This window comes from Tupaia chinensis, unplaced genomic scaffold, assembly GCF_000334495.1.
Source record: "Tupaia chinensis unplaced genomic scaffold, TupChi_1.0 Scaffold144952_1, whole genome shotgun sequence".
Lineage (NCBI taxonomy): Eukaryota > Metazoa > Chordata > Mammalia > Scandentia > Tupaiidae > Tupaia > Tupaia belangeri.
This window is the reverse complement of record NW_006204812.1, coordinates 311,524-329,038: the sequence shown is the minus strand read 5'-3', so window position 1 is coordinate 329,038 and position 17,515 is coordinate 311,524. Positions and strand designations below refer to the sequence as shown.

The following is a 17,515-nucleotide window of genomic DNA, read 5'->3' as shown; positions in this document are numbered from 1 at the left end:
CCCGGCGGGGGGGTGGGCGAGCGGCGCCGGAGCGCCTGCCGGGCTCGGGCCAGAGCGGATCCGGGGTCGGGGCCGCAGCGGGGACCCCCCGGAGGCGGGGCCTGTGGGACCGCGATGGGCGTGGAGATCGAGACCATCTCCCCTGGAGACGGTACCGGGCGGCGGAGTCGGGGGAGGAGGAGAGGTCCCGGGGAGGAGCCGGGCGGGCCGGGGTCTGGTTCCGAGGTGGCTCGCGGGGTGCCAAAGGGGAGCGGGGCCAGGATGCGGAGGCCGGGGGAGACTCCGGGCTGGATTCTCGAGGGTGTAGGGGAAGATCCTGCACCACCCTCTTCCGCGTCAGCGCACCTAGGGGAACGCAGGCGGCGGCCCCGAGGGTCAGCCGCCCGCCACCGCCCTGGGGGCCCCGCCGCTGGACCGGTTCGCGTATCTGCTGCTGCTGATTTCCCAGGGCCGGGTTTCAGCTCCCTGCCATGCTGGGTGAGCTCTGGAAACTGGGGAAAAGACCTGCGTTGGGGTCTCTGCTGCTCTGGAAGCCAACTAACGCGCGCCCCCCGGGGTGGGCTTCCAAGGCTGGAAGGACCAGCCTGTCTGGGGCAGAGAAGCGCTCCCTCTGCCGCCTCTGCTCGCGCTCTCCCCTCCCTGGCCGTCCGTCCACTCCTCTGGCCTCCAAATTTAAGCGACTCAGTCCAGACCTCCGACCTGCGGTTCGACCTCCACCTGAGTGTCCTAGGGTCCCTCAGAGTCAGCAAGGTGCTCCTCTGTGGTCTCTGTTCCCCGGGTCCCCTACTGGCACCACTCGCTCTCCCACACCTTTGTCTAGTTGGGTCTGGGGATGCAAAGAATAGCCTTTTCTTTATTTCCTAAATCGAATTTAATTCAGACTCCATGGCTACAGGGCGTGACAGGCAAACTTCTATAAGCTGTTGTTGACAGCTCCCCTCCCCAGGAAATCCGAGGGCTTCTCGGTTCTAGGGTACCCTCTTTGTTGAAAGGCAGTGGTCCCTAGAGCGCCCAGGCACTACCCTGATCACCCGGTGTGTGCAGGCTTCTTTGCTCCAGCAGAGAACTTTGATGCCGGCCCACGGAGCATCACCCTGAGACCTTGTCACCTCCTACTGCATCTGAAATGCTCTCCCCACTTTCAGTCTCACCTCCTTGCCTTCAGTCTGGCCTCCCTACATCACTCCCACTCATTTTCTTTCCTTCTTTCTTTCTTTCTTTCTTTCTTTCTTTCTTTCTTTCTTTTTATTTTCTTTTTTCTCTTTTTTGGAGAGGTTTTTGCTATAGGGTGTGTGCAGTCACCAGAAAGACAAAGATACAGAGACAGAAAGCAAGAAATCACCCCCCAGAGGGGATGGCCACACCACAATCCCTTCTCCTCCATTCTCCTCTCAGGATCTTGGGCACGCACGCACACGTGCCCTGCGTGAGTTTAAGCCACTAGGTCTGGGACTCCAAACGAGGTCGACTACGTGGGAGTCCAGTGACATAGCCATTACGCCAACTGCTGGTCCCAGTCCCACTCATTTTCTATGACACAGTCTGATGTGTCACTAAGAGGCTTAAGTGACCGTGCCTGTCCCTCAAAATCTTACAGTGATTTTTCTAGAGAGTTTCTTGGTGATATGGTCTTTTTGAACCTTCCACATCAAACAGAATATCTCTTGCTACCTGTCCCTACGCCCACCCGTTGCTTTTTTCCCAGCTTTGCCAAGTGCCCTGCGAGTTGTTAAACACACCACACATTCAGCAAATATTTATTGAGCATGTCCTGTGTGCTGGGCCCCAGGGTTATAGAGGGAAACAGCTGAGGCTCCTGCATCGCTGGCCCCTCTGTCCTTAAACATGTTGTTCCATGTAGTTCCCTCTTCCCAGGTGCTGTCCCTTTATTTCCTCTAGCAAACTCCTATTCATAGTTTTTAAAGAATTATTTATTTCTTGAAATTCCATTTGTTATTATTATTTTTTAATTTGACCATATATATAGAGAGAAAGGTAAAGCAAGAAAGTAAGCCCTCAGGTCTGGAATTGAACTGCAGTTGGCCATGTGGGAATCCAGCGCTTTTAACCACCACACCACCTGCCAGCCCACCCCCATTCATCCGCTATTTTTTAAAGAATTATTTTACTTAACTTTATTTATTTTAATTTGACCAGAGAGGAACAGAGAGAGAGAGAGAGAGAGAGAGAAAGGGAGAAAGCAAGCCGCCAGGTCTGGGACTTGAACCATGGTCAGCCATGTGGGAGTCCAGTGCCTTTCACCACCATGCCACCTGCTGCCCCCATCCCATTCATCTTTTAAGACCCAATTTAACCATGATCTCTATAATGCTGTCCTGGACCCTCCCACTTAGTTGCTCTCTCCTCCTACTCCCACAGAGTCCTCTCAATGTTGAGGCTAGTAGGCTTCCCCAGACCCCATTGGGCAGCCCCTTAGCTCAGTTCCACCCTGATGTACACCTCCAGTGCAGACCCTTCTTCTGCCTCCATATAATAGAAACACATCTCAAGATTGCCACCCACACAAACCTGTTCCTCCTGTCTTCCCCATCTCAGGAAATAGTTCCACCACCCATCCAGTTACCCAAACTGAAAACCCAAGCATCATTTTCATTTTCTCCTTTCTGCTCATCCTGAACCCCATCTCTATTCTCTTTGTGTGCTCTGTCAGCTCCACTTCCAAAGTGTATCTCCAATCTGTTTCACTCTCTTCTCTGCTGCCACCACGTTCATTCAAGCCATCATTGATTTCTTGTCTGGATTATTACAGCAGACGCCTAGCCGTCTATCCTACACGCAGCAGCCAGAGTGATCTTATAAAATCTTAATTCAGATTATGTCATTCTCTTGTTTAAAACCCTCTCCAGTGACTTCCAATTGCACTTAATGTTAACTCTGGCTCTGTGAGCCCTGCATGATCTGTCTGTTTCCCATTTCTTTCCCCTCCTTTCTTTCCAGTCATTTACTCTCTTCTAATTTTGGTTTTTGCCACAAGGAGTGTGCGTGCTTACCTGGAGAAAGAGAGAGAGAGGGAAAGTGAAAGATCATTCTCCCGCCCCCGCCAGGGTTGATGGCCATACTGAAATTCCCTCTCTGCCATTCTCCTCTCAGGATTTGGGGCAGACACGCATGTGTGCCTGGTGTGAGGGTCCAGGGCTCAAACCATGGTCAGCCATGCAGGAGTCCAGCATCTTAACCACCCTGTCACCTGCTGGCCCCTCTTTTCTTCTAATTTAAAAAAGATATTTCTTCCATCAGCAATAGAGATAAAGACAGAGAGACAGCACCCCCAACAGGGTCTTAATGCTGCAATTTGCCTTCAACTTCAGCAAACTAGGGTCATGGGCACACACCCCGGACATGAACAGGGAACCCTCCTGTGTGGTCAGGTGCTTTTTTTTACACACACACACTTTGCACATCCTTCAAGTGCCAGTTTACTTGCCACCTTTTCTCTAAGGCTATTTCTAAAATAGCCTGTCCCACCATCTCTCTCTCTCTCTCTCTCTCTCTCTCTCTCTTTTGCTATAGAGCATGTCTGCTCACCAGAGACATGTGAGGAGTGAGAAATAACCCCCCAAGGGAGATGGCCATGTAAAACCCTTCTCCATTTTCCTGGAGGAAGTTTGGGCAGACATGCATGCACACAGTCCTGGTATGATTTTCTTTAAGAATTTTTAAATTTTTATTTTATTTATTCATTTACTTTACTTTGACCATCCACCCCCATCAAGTCCAGGACTTGAACCATGGTCGGCAATGTGGGAGTGCCCAGCATCTTAACCACCACGCCACCTGCTGGTTTCCACTCCTGGTATGATTTTCAAACCTCCATCCAGGTCCAAGACTTGAGCCATTCAGTCAGCCACGTGGGATCTAGCACCTTAACCTCTACACCACCTGCAAGCCCCCACTATGTCTCTTTTTGATTTATCGTTATGTTTATTTTCTTTAGAGTACTTACCACAATCCATAATTGTCTTATTTGAGGAAGGATTATCACCCTTCATTTGAATGTAAATCCCCGAAGAGCAGGGGGTTGTCTGTATTGTTCACTGCTGTATCCCCAGGATCAGGCACAGGCCTGGTACCTAGCTTTTTTTGAGAGTTTTATTTTTTTGCTATAGGGCATGTGCACTCACTGGAGAGGCAGAGAAAGATGGAAAGTGAGAAATCGGCCCCCCAGGGGGATTGGCCATGCCAAATCCCTTCTCCTCCATTCTCCTCTTGGGCTTTTGGGCACACACACACATGCCTGGTGTGAGTGTCAAGCCACTGGGTCTGGACTTGAACTGTGGTCAGTCACATGGGAGTCTAATGCTTTAACCACTACACCACCTACTGGCCCCTATGGATCCTTTTCTTTTCTTTTTAAAAAAATTTTATTATTTTATTTAACTTTAGTTAGTTTTAAAAATTTGACCAGAGAAGGAGAAAACAAGAGACAGAGGGAAAGTGAGAAAACAAGCCGTCTGGTTCAGGACTCGAACCACAGTCAGTCATGTGGGAGTCCAACACTCTTAACCACCACGCCACCTGCTGGCCCTGGATCCTTTTCTTAAAAATAATTTTTAAAATTTTATTCACGAGAACACATGCACACATGAAAGAGAGAGGCAGAAAGAAAGAAAGAAAAGCACCCCTGATAAGCTCTCATCACCCCAGAATCCCCTTTTCCCAGCCCTCAATCTTGTAGGGACCTGGGGCACATGCACATGCACCTGGTTTGTTTTCATACCTGAGGATCTGAACCCACAGACAGCCGTATGGCTTCTAGCACTGCAGTTCACTCTGCTACCGACTGGACCACCACAATGGGCCTGTTTATGCATCCTCCATAAGCAGTTTGCTCTGCATTATAATCTAGGATTTACGTGTCTGTTTCCTCAACTTCCTCATGAGTTCCTATATTCCTCTATATCTCTGGACTCTAATCCTACCCTGGCACATAGTAGGCCATCCATAAATGTTTGTGGAACGCATGAAGGGAAGTAAAAGGAGTAATCAGGGCCAGATAGTGGCACAGTAGTCACACGACTAGACCCACATGGGAAGGTCTCGGGTCCCCAACCCAGGACCTTCCTGTGTATGCCAGGTGCATGCACACGTGCCCTTAATCTGGGTTGGCTGAGGCCGGGAGTGGATTACAGCTTGGGGGCCCTAGTGGGAGTGCCTGTCTCTCTCCCTTTCTCATGTGTGTCTCTCTCATGGGAGAAATAAACTTTTTAAAAAGAAAGGACAATCAAAGGAAGAGAAAAGCCTGGAGGAAAGGAGGCTGAGAGAGGAGACATGAGCTCTGGCTCACACGAGGCACAGAGCCAGCGAGGGCCGCTGGCATGCCCGTGCTATGGAGGGGGAGACTGGGGCCTGAGCTCTTGGTCAGGATCACACCTGAGTGTGCCAGGTGAGTTTTCCCAATACCCTGCTCCTTCATCTGCCCTGTGTCTCCTTGCAGGAAGGACATTTCCCAAGAAGGGCCAGACGTGTGTGGTGCACTACACAGGTAGGCCTTGCTCCCTCCGCCCTCACCCAGACCTGTCCTTCCCAAGGGCTCCCTTCTGAGCTTGTCTCCAGAGGTGTGTACCCTATAAATCCAGCCAAGAGCCCAAGGCAGCCAGAACTCCCTGTGACCAGCCCTCCCCCACTCCTCCCAGCCAGTCTCCTGGACTGAGTGGGCCCTGCCCACTCAGACCAGCCAAGGCCCTTGCAGGTGCCAGCCTCTATTTGAATAAGGGCCTCCAGCCCCCTTTCCTCTGTTGTAGGCCAGGAGCCCCAGTCCTCCTGGTTCTGTCTGGTATTCAGAAATCCCTCTTAAAACTCAGAGGGTCCTGAAACTCTCAGCAGACTCTCTTCATCCTCCAGTATCATTAGAGAAGAGCAGGCTGACCACTTCAGAATCTCCTTTCTCTTTCCAGAAAAGACTAAAAGTCCCATCCAGTCCCAATTGAATTCAGTACCTACTGTGGGAATGCTGTGCTGGACACAAAGGAGGGAGGGTCCCGTCTTCACTGGGGCCGTGGTGGGAGGTGGGAGAGGACAGACAAGTCACCCGGAGAATCAGATGCAGCATGAAGGATGGAGTGCTTGTCTCCAGGTGCTGGGGGAGCCCAGAGGAGGGCCCCCATCTCTGCTGACCCCTCTTGGATGCCCTGGCTCTGCAGGGTAGGTGGTCTGAGGGACAGGCTAGCTCTCAGGACTGCTGGCAGGAAGATCGCGAGCAGGTGTTGATTCCAAGGGGGGTGAGCTCTCTGCCTTGTGACCTGTTTCCCGATGTGGCAAAGGTGGTGACAGCCACTTAGCATACAGCAAGGCCAGTTTTATTCCTGGGACATATTCAGAAAGGGCCATTTTTAGCAGCTCTCCAGGCCGGTGTGAAGCACCAGGTTCATCCTAGGCAGACCGTGCGGATGCGTCTCGACCACGGTGTTGCTGGTCGTGACGTCAGTGGGCTGGAGCCGTATTTTAGCTCCTGGTGATGAGGCCTAATTACCATCGGTCCTCTGGGGCCTCTGACCCCTGTAATTGATTTATCTGTTCTACATGTTGTAGACTGACCAGTATTTATCAAGTTACTGAAACCACAACATCCTTTTGCAAAGTCTTTTCACAATGCATACATAGAGCAGGTGAAGTGCGTTCAGTACTAGCAGCTGTGAGCGGCTCTGGTTTGGGGAGAAATCGTCTATCGAGCATAGCAGGAGACTGGAGGGGACTTTTGGTAAACATTTTTTTAAGCTACTTATTTATTTGGTTTTTGGGAGATTTTTGCTATAGGGTGTGTTCACTTGCCCAAGAGACAGAGAAAGAAGAGAGAAAGTGAGAAGTCACTCCTCCCCACAAGGGGGATGGCCATGCCACAATCCCTTCTCCATTCTTAAGTTGGGATTTGGGGCACGCACACACACACCCAATGTGAGTTTCAAGCCTCCATGTCCAGGACTCAAGCCATGGGTCACCTATGTGTGAATTCAGCACCTTAACCACTACACCACCTGCTGGCCCCAATTATTACTATTTTCAAAATTGCTATGGTGCTCACCAAAGAGAGAGAGACAGAAAGTAAGAAAGCAAGCCACCAGGTCTGGGACTCAAGCCACAGTCGGCCATGTGGAAATCCAGTGCCTTAACCACCCCACTGCCTGCTGGCCCCACTTTTGGTAAACTTTTAAATTAAATATACAGTAAAGAACATAATAAAATATACAGCTTGATAAGTGTTTTCAAAGTGACCCCAGTTATGGAACCACCTCTCAGATGAATATGTAAAACATTATCGGCACCCCCTAGAAGTCCTCCGCATACCTCCTCTTAGTCATTCTGCCTCCCAGAAGTGATCTTATTCTGACTTTTGTCCCCATGGATTCGTTTAGTCTGATTTTGAACTTAGTGTAAATGCAATCAGAGTATGTATGTACTCTTCTGTGTTTTGCTTATTTCACTCAATATTATGTCTGTCTGTTCTTTTTACTCTGTATAGTATTTCCTTTATGAATGTGCTATAATTTGTCGTTCTCTTCTAGTGTTGAACGTTTGGATTATTTATAGTTCAGTTATTTAAAATACGACTGCTTTGAACAGTTGTGTAGGTGTGTCTTAGTGCACATATGTACACACAGGTACATGGAACTGTTCAGGTCCAGGGCTCTCCCTGCACTCAGCCTCAGCAATACTGCCACACAACTCTCCAAAGCAGTTGTGCCAATTTATGCTTCTGCCAGTGTAGGAGAGTTCCAGTTACCTTGGGTCCTCACCAACATTTGATGTTGTCAATTTTTTTAAAAAGAATTATTTATTTTGTTTATTATTATTTAATTTGACCAGAGAAAGAGAAAGTGAGAAAGCCACCAGGCTGGCCAGGTGAGAATCCAGTGCCATGATCACCACGCCAACTGCCGGCCCAATATTGCCAGGTTTTAGTTTCAGTTTGTTTTTGGCCTGCTCTGGTGGGTATTCTGTGGTATCTCCTTGTGGTTTTGATTTGCATTTCTGATAAATAATGAATTTAAGCACTTTTTCATATACCTATTGGCCATTTGAACATCTTCTTTAGACTGATCAAATTTTGTCAATTAAAAAATAATTTAGTCATGATTGAGTGCATCTACACGTGAAAGTGGGAGAGAGAGCTACAAAAACAGGAGCAGACCAGCAGGTGGTGAGCTGGTTAAGGTGGCTGGACCTCATGTGGCTGATTGCATGGTTTAAGTTTCAGGCCCAGTGGATTGAAAAACATGCCAGCACATGTGCCTTCATGCCCGAAATCTCAAAAGGAGAAATGGAGAATGGATAGTGGTATTATCACATACCCACTGAGGGGATGCTTTCTCATTTTCCCTTTCTCCCTTTCTGTTGAGTACACATGCCTTCTGACAAAATTAAAAAAAGAAGAGGGGCCAGCAGGTGGCGTGGTGGTTAAGGGTGCTGGACTCCCACATGGCTGTCTATGGTTTGAGTCCCAGACTCAACAGCTTAATTTCTCACTTTCCCTCTCTCTCTCACTCTGTCCCTCTCTGTTCAAATTAATATAAATAAAGTTACATAAAATAATTCTTTTTTTTTAAAAAAAAAAAAAGAGAAGACAAGACAGAAATGAGCATACATCACATGTTCTGCTCATGCCACATTCCCCCCATTCAGTCCTCTAGTTCGTTGGGTCTTGGGCACTCACTCTCATGCCCAGAGGGCTTCAGGCTGATGAGGCCAGGAATTCAAACCACACTTGCAATGTAGGATCCAGCTTCTCTTGAGCAGAGCATTACCGCTGTGCTATGGAGCCAGCCAAATGTTTAAAAAATTAGGTTGTCTTTTTCTCATTGATTTATGGGAGTTCATTATGAATTCTGGATATGAGTCTTTTTTTAGTAGCGTCTGAACATCTTTTACATCGTGGCATGCCATATTTTGAATAGAGGTCTTACTTTTTTTTTTTTTTTTTTCAACTTGCCAGAGGTTGTGTGCACTTGTAAGAGAGAGAGACAGAGAAAAGGGAAGAGTGAGAAAGCACACACACACGCTCCATGGCAAATGGGCACACTGAAACACCTTTTCCTGTCAGGATTTTGGGGATGCACTCACATGCTCCCAGTATATCTTTCAAGCCTCCTGGTCTTGAGCTCAGACTGCATGGTTGGCTGTGTGGGAATCAGCCACCTCAACCAGTCCATGGGCTTGACTGAAGTTCTTAATTTTTTTTAATTGGTTGAGTACGTTGTCTTTAGACAACTGTATACTCTTTATAAAATTTATCTTATTTATTTTTTCTTTTTTTAATTGACCAGAGAGAAACACAGAGAGAGAGAGAGAGAGAGAGAGGAAGTGAGAAAGAAAGCCACCAGGTCGGGACTCGAACCATGATCAGCCATGTGGGAGTGTTCAGTGTCTTAACCACCATGACACCTGCTGGTCCCTAAAGTTCATTTTAATGTCTCTCTTACCATTTTTTTTTTCCTTTACTGCTAGTACTTTTAGAATTCAGTTCTGGAATTTATCTCTAGATCATGAAGATATTCTTCTATGTATTATTATGTAGTTTTAGTCTTATTTAGGTCTATGATTTGTATGGAATTGATTTTTGTGTTGATTTAGTAGGGATCAAGGTTCATTTTTCCCCTTTATGGACATATAGTTGCTCTAGCAGCATTAATCAAAAACAAACAAACAAACAAACAAAAAATCTTTATTTGTTGCATTGCAGAAGTATCTTTGTCAAATCAAGTAATCATATCTATGTGGCCTATTGTTTCTGAACTGCCTAGTTCTGGCTGAATTTGTAGCAACAGGTTACTTTGTATGGCCTGAAGTACTCTAAGGCATATGAAACTATAGAATGAGAAAGTCAGTCTATAAGTGGAATGTGTGAGTGTGTGAGTGTGCATATGTGCATATGCATATTTGTTCAAGTATGTCTGTGTGAATATATGTAGACCTGTGTATCTAAATATTTTCTTAGCATCTGTTTGGCCCTTCGAGTTTTGCTTTGGAGTGCGTTGTGTGTGTCTGTGAGCATGCATAAGTGTCTCTGTGTATTTGAATATCTTTGCAACCTGTGTGTGTGCGCGCATGAGTTTGTTTTTGGTCTCCTTAGCATCCATCTGTGAGTCTCTCCACATAACCATAAGGGTTTTCTCCTTTGTCTCATTTAGCACCCAGGGGAAGAGCCTAATTTATTCTACCCAGAACATAGGTAAATAAGCCCATTTCTATGGTATGCATTTTAGTTATAAGAATTGGAAAATGGAGTCCTAATTACTCAGACACTAAGATGGCCCAGCTCCCACGCTAAATAAGGCAAATATAGGGTCCAGAGAGAAGAAGTGATTTGCCTAACATTATCACACAGTTAGTGCCAGAATGAAGTAAGAATCCAGCCTCAAGTCAGCTCCGTGGGCTACTGGTTAAGGGAGCTAGATCCCACATGGCCAACTGTGTGGTTCAAATTGCAGACCTGGTGACTTGAAAACCATGCCAGATATATGTGCATGCATGCTCGAAATCCTGACAGGATGGAGAAGTGGAGGAGAAGGGATTGTGGTGTGACCATACCCCATTGGGGGGTGCTTTCTTCTCTCTGGCAAATGCAGGAAACTTCTGCCAAAATTTTTTAAAAAGAAGAAGAATCCAGGGGACCAGCAGGTGGCGTGGTGGTTAAGGTGCTGGACTCCCACATGGTCGACCACAGTTCAAGTCCTGGACCTGGTGGCTTGCTTTCCCACTTTCTCTCTCTCTCTCTGGTGAAATTAAAATAAATTAATGAGTAAATTAAATTTTTTTAAAAAAAAGAAGAATTCAGTCTCCAGACTTATAGGCCAGGTCTTGCCCAGATTGCCTTTTGTGGTGTCCAGAGACTACAGAAAGAAGCTGTGGAACTGCATCATTTGTAGGAGCTCTGATCTGGGCATCAGAATGACCAAAAAGAATAGAAAGAAGAAAGCAGTTCTTGGGCTTTGGGCTGCTGGGTGGGGCGCACATGTACACACCAGGATGTACAGCTGAGGGATGTTCTCAACTGCTAGAGGCAGCACCTCGGGTGTTCCAGCTTCAAACAGTCCTAGTCTAGAGGCCACCACTGCCCGGCTAGATCACCTCACACTATCACTGGAGTAGGCAATGATACGACCTTTGGGTTTTGCATTTTGGGGGAACCTTAGGGAAACTTAGGAGCATTAGGTAAGGACTCAGCCTGAAGCTAGAATATCTGGGAAAACAGAACTTTAGGCTGAGGAAGTGGCACAAAAAAGGTGTGACGTGCAGAGCAAATTGAGAAAGATGGGATACGAGTAGGATGCAGGGGTGAGGGAAAAAAGGGAAGAGCAGAGAGGGTTATAAGACAGGCAACAGCCAGATCTTGCGGTGCTTGTGTACAATGCAGACGTTTGCGTTCTGATTCTGTCCTGGAGAATGTGTTTTAAGCAGGGGAGTAATATGATCAGATTTATGTGTAAAGAAGAAAAAATTAGTCTAAATGCTAGTGATAAACGGGACGGAGGAGTAAAAATGGAACAAAAAGACCAACTAGGAGGTTGTTTTGTCCACAGGTGAGTCCGCAATGTAGTAACAGAATTGGAGGAAATAGGTACATTCCAAGGATACGTGGGACCTGATGACAGGCCACAAGTGGGCGAGGTGGATGGGGCATGTCCAGGTTTCTTACTTGGGCAGCAGGATAGGTGGGGAGGATTGGAGGAGAAGGTTTGTGCATAACAGGAACTCCGTGTTAGACATGGCAGATCCGAGTTGGGAGTGAACTCAAGACCACAGCTCTTTCCCACCCTGTTCTTGTTTTGACAGGAATGCTCCAAAATGGGAAGAAATTCGATTCATCCCGAGACAGAAACAAACCTTTCAAGTTCAGAATTGGCAAACAGGAAGTCATCAAAGGTTTTGAAGAGGGCGCAGCCCAGGTAGGATGAGGGTACACGAAAGGGGATTGGAGGAGTCAGGGTTCTGGGTTTAGCACTCTGCCCTCCACCCCCACTCTCACCCTGGCAGAGACCCCCGCTGCTTTAACGCTGTTGCCAAGGCAGTGCAGTGCCACCTGGCGTTCACTTCTGGTCTTTGTCCCCACCTCTTTTATTGCCATTGTGCCTCTTTGAGTCACTGAGGTTTCCTGATCCCAAGCATGTCCCCAAGGGCTTGCCTGAAATTAGCCAAGGAGGCCTATCTGCTATCTTGGACGGAGGCATTAGAGAAGTTGGAGAGAGTAAGCCAAGACTTTTTTTTTCCTTAAACATATTTTTGGAAACAATCTCATACTTACCGAAGTATTGCAGAAATTGTAGTGTTCCAAAATAGTCTAACTCAGCTTCCCCAGATGTGAACATGTTCTATAATCGTAGTACAGTGATCAAAACCAGGACTTTGAAACAATATATTGATTTTTTAATTGATTATTCAAAATTCCAAAACCAATTTATTGAAATTTCACCAGTTGTGCCACCAATGCCCAGTGGGTTCTTACTGCTGTGATGCGCTCAGGTTCAAGTCCTCTGGTCTGTAAAGTGATGCAATGCTCCACTGGAGTCCCTTAGCCCTCGCCTCCTTCCTGTGGCCTCAAACCTCTGACCCTCTGTAATGAACTGCTCCTATAGCACTTCCTGGGTGTACATGTGCTATCTATATGCTTCTTATATGCTCTTTTACACTTCTTTGGAAGAGAGTGAGAAGAGAAGTGTTTGGGCCACACACAAATTGAATAGTCAGTAATGTTTGTCAGACAAATGAATTTAAGGCTATTGTGTAGAGGTTATTGTCCCAGAATGAAGTCTCAGCTGTGCTATTCTGAGGCAGAATCTGTATTTCTTAAAGCTCTGAGCACAATGTCAACATGTCACATATAAAACTCATCTCAAATCTTCAGCGTTACCATGAGGCTCATTTGGGAAAATGCCATAGTTACCTTACTTTTTTCTTTTAAATCAAGCTGGGTCCTCTTTCTCCCTTTCCCCATCTGCCCCCATCCCTGCTAGATGAGCTTGGGGCAGAGGGCGAAGCTGACCTGCACCCCTGATGTGGCGTATGGAGCCACGGGCCACCCTGGTGTCATCCCTCCCAATGCCACTCTCATCTTTGACGTGGAGCTGCTCAACTTAGAGTGAAGGCAGGAAAGAACTCAAAGTGGTTGGAGATGGCTGCTGCTCACCCTCCTAGCCTGCACGGCCGCTGGGACGGCTCCCCCTGGTCGGGGCTCTTGATCAGTGTGCTGACCTCATTGCCCCATCGCGTCCTGCAGTCTCTGCCCGTGCAGCTCGGTATGTGTTCGTCACTGTTCACGCGCTTCCTTGCTTGAGGAAACTTCAGTTGCAAATTGAAGCATTTCAGGTTGTGCATTTTATGTGATGCATGTAGTAGCCGTTCCTGATCACAGAACACAGATATCTTGTTTGCACAATCTACACTGCCTTACCTTCACGTAAGCCAGACACACAAGGTGCTCAGATGTGAAACGTTCGTGGCGTACACAGAGGGACTTGAGCCAGTTACCTTTGCTGTCACGTCCTCTTATAAAGTCTGTGGGCTGCTCACTGACACAATGTCATCTTTGGAAATAATATGTAAAATAAAGGCTCTGTGCTTGACAAATCCCTGTCCTTCCTTACTGTAGGTAGGAATTACTTTAAGGACCACACAAGCCAGTTGCCTTTGGGGGGAAAAGTGGAAAGGAGACTTCTAAGTTGCTAGGAGAGTGATGATAAACAGAATAATTACAATGTGAGCGTTGCACATGCTGGACTGTTCTACATAAATAAAATCACCACCAACCCTCTAAGCAACCCTGCAAGGTAGGTATTACCGGACACCACATAGTTCAGAATTCCCCTCTGCATAACTAAAGGAATACACTGTGTTCAGATCCTGTAGCCTAGCAAACAGTTGTGGGTTTGAGCACCCTGTGTGATCTTGTGATCTCTATTTGGACTAGAGCAAGAGGGACAAGCTCTTCTCACCCAGAGAGAAACGATTTGCGTGAACAAACGAAGGTATGATAAAGGTTTGAGACCATATAACTCACATTGGGAGGTTACCTTTGAAAAGAATGTGTGATTCTGAGCTTCTGTTCATTTACACTGCTTAGCTGCATCTAGATTTGTTCTTACATTGGTGAATTCCAAGAATGAATAATTCTGAACTTGTTTCCACATATACCACTTATTTTCATCAACATTTACTGTACTAGTGAATCCTGTTCAGTTTTTAAATGTACCTATTTATTGGTGTAGGTTGTGTGTAGGTTGGCCTAGGGCAATGTGACTGAGAGCTTTTTCTTTTAGTTGGAATAGGGGGAGAACTCTTGGCCATTGTCAGGGTTATTCTGTCAGTGATGCCTTATAATTATTATTATTTTTGCTGGTTTTAGATTTTTGCCATAGGGTGTGTGTGCTTGTTGGAGAGAGAGAGATAGTGAGAGGAAAAAATGAAACACCCGCCCTGCCCCAGGGGGAAGGCCACACGGCAAGCTCTTCTCCCCCATTCTCTTCCTAGACTCTGGGCATGCACACATACGTGTCCAGCATGGTTTTGAAGATGCCAGGTCCAGGACTCTAACTGCAGTCGCTCATGTGGAAGTCCAGTGCCATAACCACTATGCTGCCTGCTGCCCCTGTAATTGTTTTAAAAATTGAGGAGGGTATTGTTAGTTTTCTTCACAGACCCAGTGAGCTGTCACATGATAGTATATATAACAAGGGTCCCCAACCAGGCTGTACAGCAGGAGGAGAACAGCGGGTGGTTAAGTCACGTTTCAGTTTCATCTGGATTTACAGCTGTTCCCTGTCGCTCATATTACCACCTCAGCTCTGCCTCCTGTCAGATGAGTGGTGGCATTAGAGTCTCATAGGAGTGCGAACCCTACTGTGAACTCCATGTGAGGGATCTTCATTGTGCTCTCTTATAAACCAGCCCCTCCCCCACCCCATCCGTGGAAAAATTGTCTTCTACACAACCAGTTCCTGGTGCCAAGAAGGTTGGAGACTGCTAATACATATAATACAGGCCCACATCACCCTGGCTATGTCATCTATCCCCTTTCCTCTGCTAAGGGATATGGAGTTAACGAAGAGGGCGTACTTTAGAATGGAGAATATGAAATGAGAAAGGAGTTGCCTTGTTTTATTTTGTTGTTCTTCTTTTTTAGGTTTTTGCCATAGGGCACATGTGTTCACCAGAGAGAGAAAGTGAGAAATCACCCCCCAGGGGGGATGGCTACGTCACAATCCCTTCTCTTTTTCTCTAGGGATTTTGGACATGCATGCACATGCACACAGCATGATTTTCAAGCCGCCAGGTCTAGGACTCGACTGGTTGGTCATATGGAAATCTAACGCCTTAAACACCATACAACCTGGCTGGCCCCAAGCTGCTTTGCTTCTAGTCACTCACAGTTCCTGTGCCCAGCTCTACCCCAAGACCAGACCAGCTACAGGATGTTGTACTCAATTCTGTGATGTGTTGCCTTCACAATGTCTTCATTGCCAACTTTCCTTGATCCAAGTGTCTATTAATTTCTCAGAACTCAGTCTGTATAAAAAACATAGTTACATTTCTGCTGTGACACCAATGGGATAACTAAAAATGGCACCAAGGACTACTTCAGGCGCCTACCATGGGGAATACAAAGGATCTTAGTCTAAAGTATTTATAACCTATGTGGTAACAGGAGACACACTAGGAAGTATCTTCAACCCCTTGCAAAAAAATGCAATTATACTGGGACCAGCAGATGGCATAATAGTTACATTGCTAGACTGCCACATAGTCAACTGCAGTTCGAGTCCTGGATCCAGTGGCTTGAAACTCACATTGGGCTGTGTGCATACTCAAAATCCCTAGAGGAGAATGGAGGAGAAGGGACTGTGGTGTGGCAATCTCCTGGGGGGTGATTTCTCGCTTTCTGTCTGTCACTCTGGCAAAAATTTTTGCCTTATAGCAAAAATCTTTTAAAAATAAAATAAAATGCAATTATATCTACTGGCTAGCATCTGAGAGGATATACTAGGCTTTGCAGGTAAATTAAGAAATGACCCATTTTACTGGAGCTCTTAAAAGATGATGTAGACGGGCTAGTTGGCATAATGGCTGTCACTGGACTCCCATGTAGTCAACCGTGGTTCAAGTCCCAGACCCCGTGGCTTAAACTCACAACAGGTGCATGTGCGTGTGTGCCCAAGATCTAGAGAGGGGAATGAAGAAGGGATTGCGGTGTGGCCATCCCCCCTAGGGGGTGATTTCTTACTTTCTGTCTCTATCTCTCTTTCTGGCAAACACATGCACCTTATAACAAAAACCTCTTCAAAAAAAAAGAAAAAGATGATGTAGAAAATGATGCTAGTTTAGACATTGTCCAGTGAGAGCCATTAAGAATTGTGAACAAGGAGAGCAATAATAAGACCTATGTCCTATCAGTCATTTTGAAACTTTTAGTCAATGAATTCTGTATTCATACAAATTCTTAAACTCAAAACTTATCAAGATGAAAGTTAAGCTCTTGTACACTTGTCTGCACATATACACACGTTATCTTTTTTTTTTGCTGTAGGAAATGTGAGCTCACCAGAGAGTGGGCTGGAGAGAGTGAGAAATGACCCTCCATGGGGGATGGCCAAGCCATAATCCCTTGTCCTACACTCTCCTCTTGGAATTTAGGGCATACACGCAGAACATTGTTTTTCAAGCCACCAAGTCTGGAACTTGAACCGCAAAGCTGGCCATGTAGGATCCAGTGCCTTAACCGCCTCACCACCTGCTGGTCCCATCTATTGCATTTTTTTGAAGTTTTGCTATGTGGTGTGTACACTTAACAGAGACAGAGCAAGAGAAGGAATGTGAGAGTATCCCCGGGGCAAGTGGGGGGGAGGGAGGCGGGTGGAGGTATGGCCATGTTGCAATCCCTTCTCCATTCTTCTCTCAGGATTTTGGTTATGCATTCAGTCATGCTTGGTGTGTTTTTCAAGCTGTTGGATCAGGATTCAAATCATGTGGTCCACCATGTGGGAGTCCAGCCACCTTAACCTGCACACCATCTGCTGCATTCTTCAAAGTCTGAGGCATGGTGGTTAAGGCAGCTACATCCCACATGCCTGACTGCCTGGTTCAAGTTTCAGACTAGGCGGCTGAGAAACACACCAGGTGCGTATTTATATGTGCCCAAAAACCCCAACAGGAAGATGAAGGGACAGCAGAGTGACTAGGCCCCTCAGGAAGTGCTTTCTCTCTGGCAAGCACATGTACTCTCTGTCAAAAAAAAAATAAAATTAAGTGGGGATTCAGTATCTCTTAGTGAAAGTTCTTGTAACGTAACTGAGACAGGCTACAAAACTTCCAATTAGAGAGAAGTTTCAAAAGTGTTAGCTTTAGGGCATTAAGTCAAATGATGGATTGGTCATAATTGCTAAAAAATATATATATACAAAAATTTAAAAAATAAAAATAAAAGGGACCAGCAGTTAGCGTAATGGCTATGTCGCTGGACTCCCATGTAGTAGGCCGCGGGTCGAGTCCCAGACCCGGTGGCTTAAACTCA

At 46.5% G+C, this 17,515-nt stretch overlaps 1 protein-coding gene across 1 annotated transcript; it reads left to right on the top strand.

The window, feature by feature from the left end:
• The first annotated feature begins 21 nt into the window (after positions 1-21).
• Positions 22-13,587, top strand: FKBP1B (FKBP prolyl isomerase 1B). The gene is made up of 4 exons (XM_006167654.3): positions 22-151; positions 5,456-5,503; positions 11,788-11,900; positions 12,966-13,587. Exons 1-4 carry the CDS (start codon positions 115-117, stop codon positions 13,092-13,094), a joined length of 327 nt encoding a protein of 108 aa, XP_006167716.1. The 5' UTR covers positions 22-114; the 3' UTR covers positions 13,095-13,587.
• Positions 13,588-17,515: the final 3,928 nt, after the last annotated feature.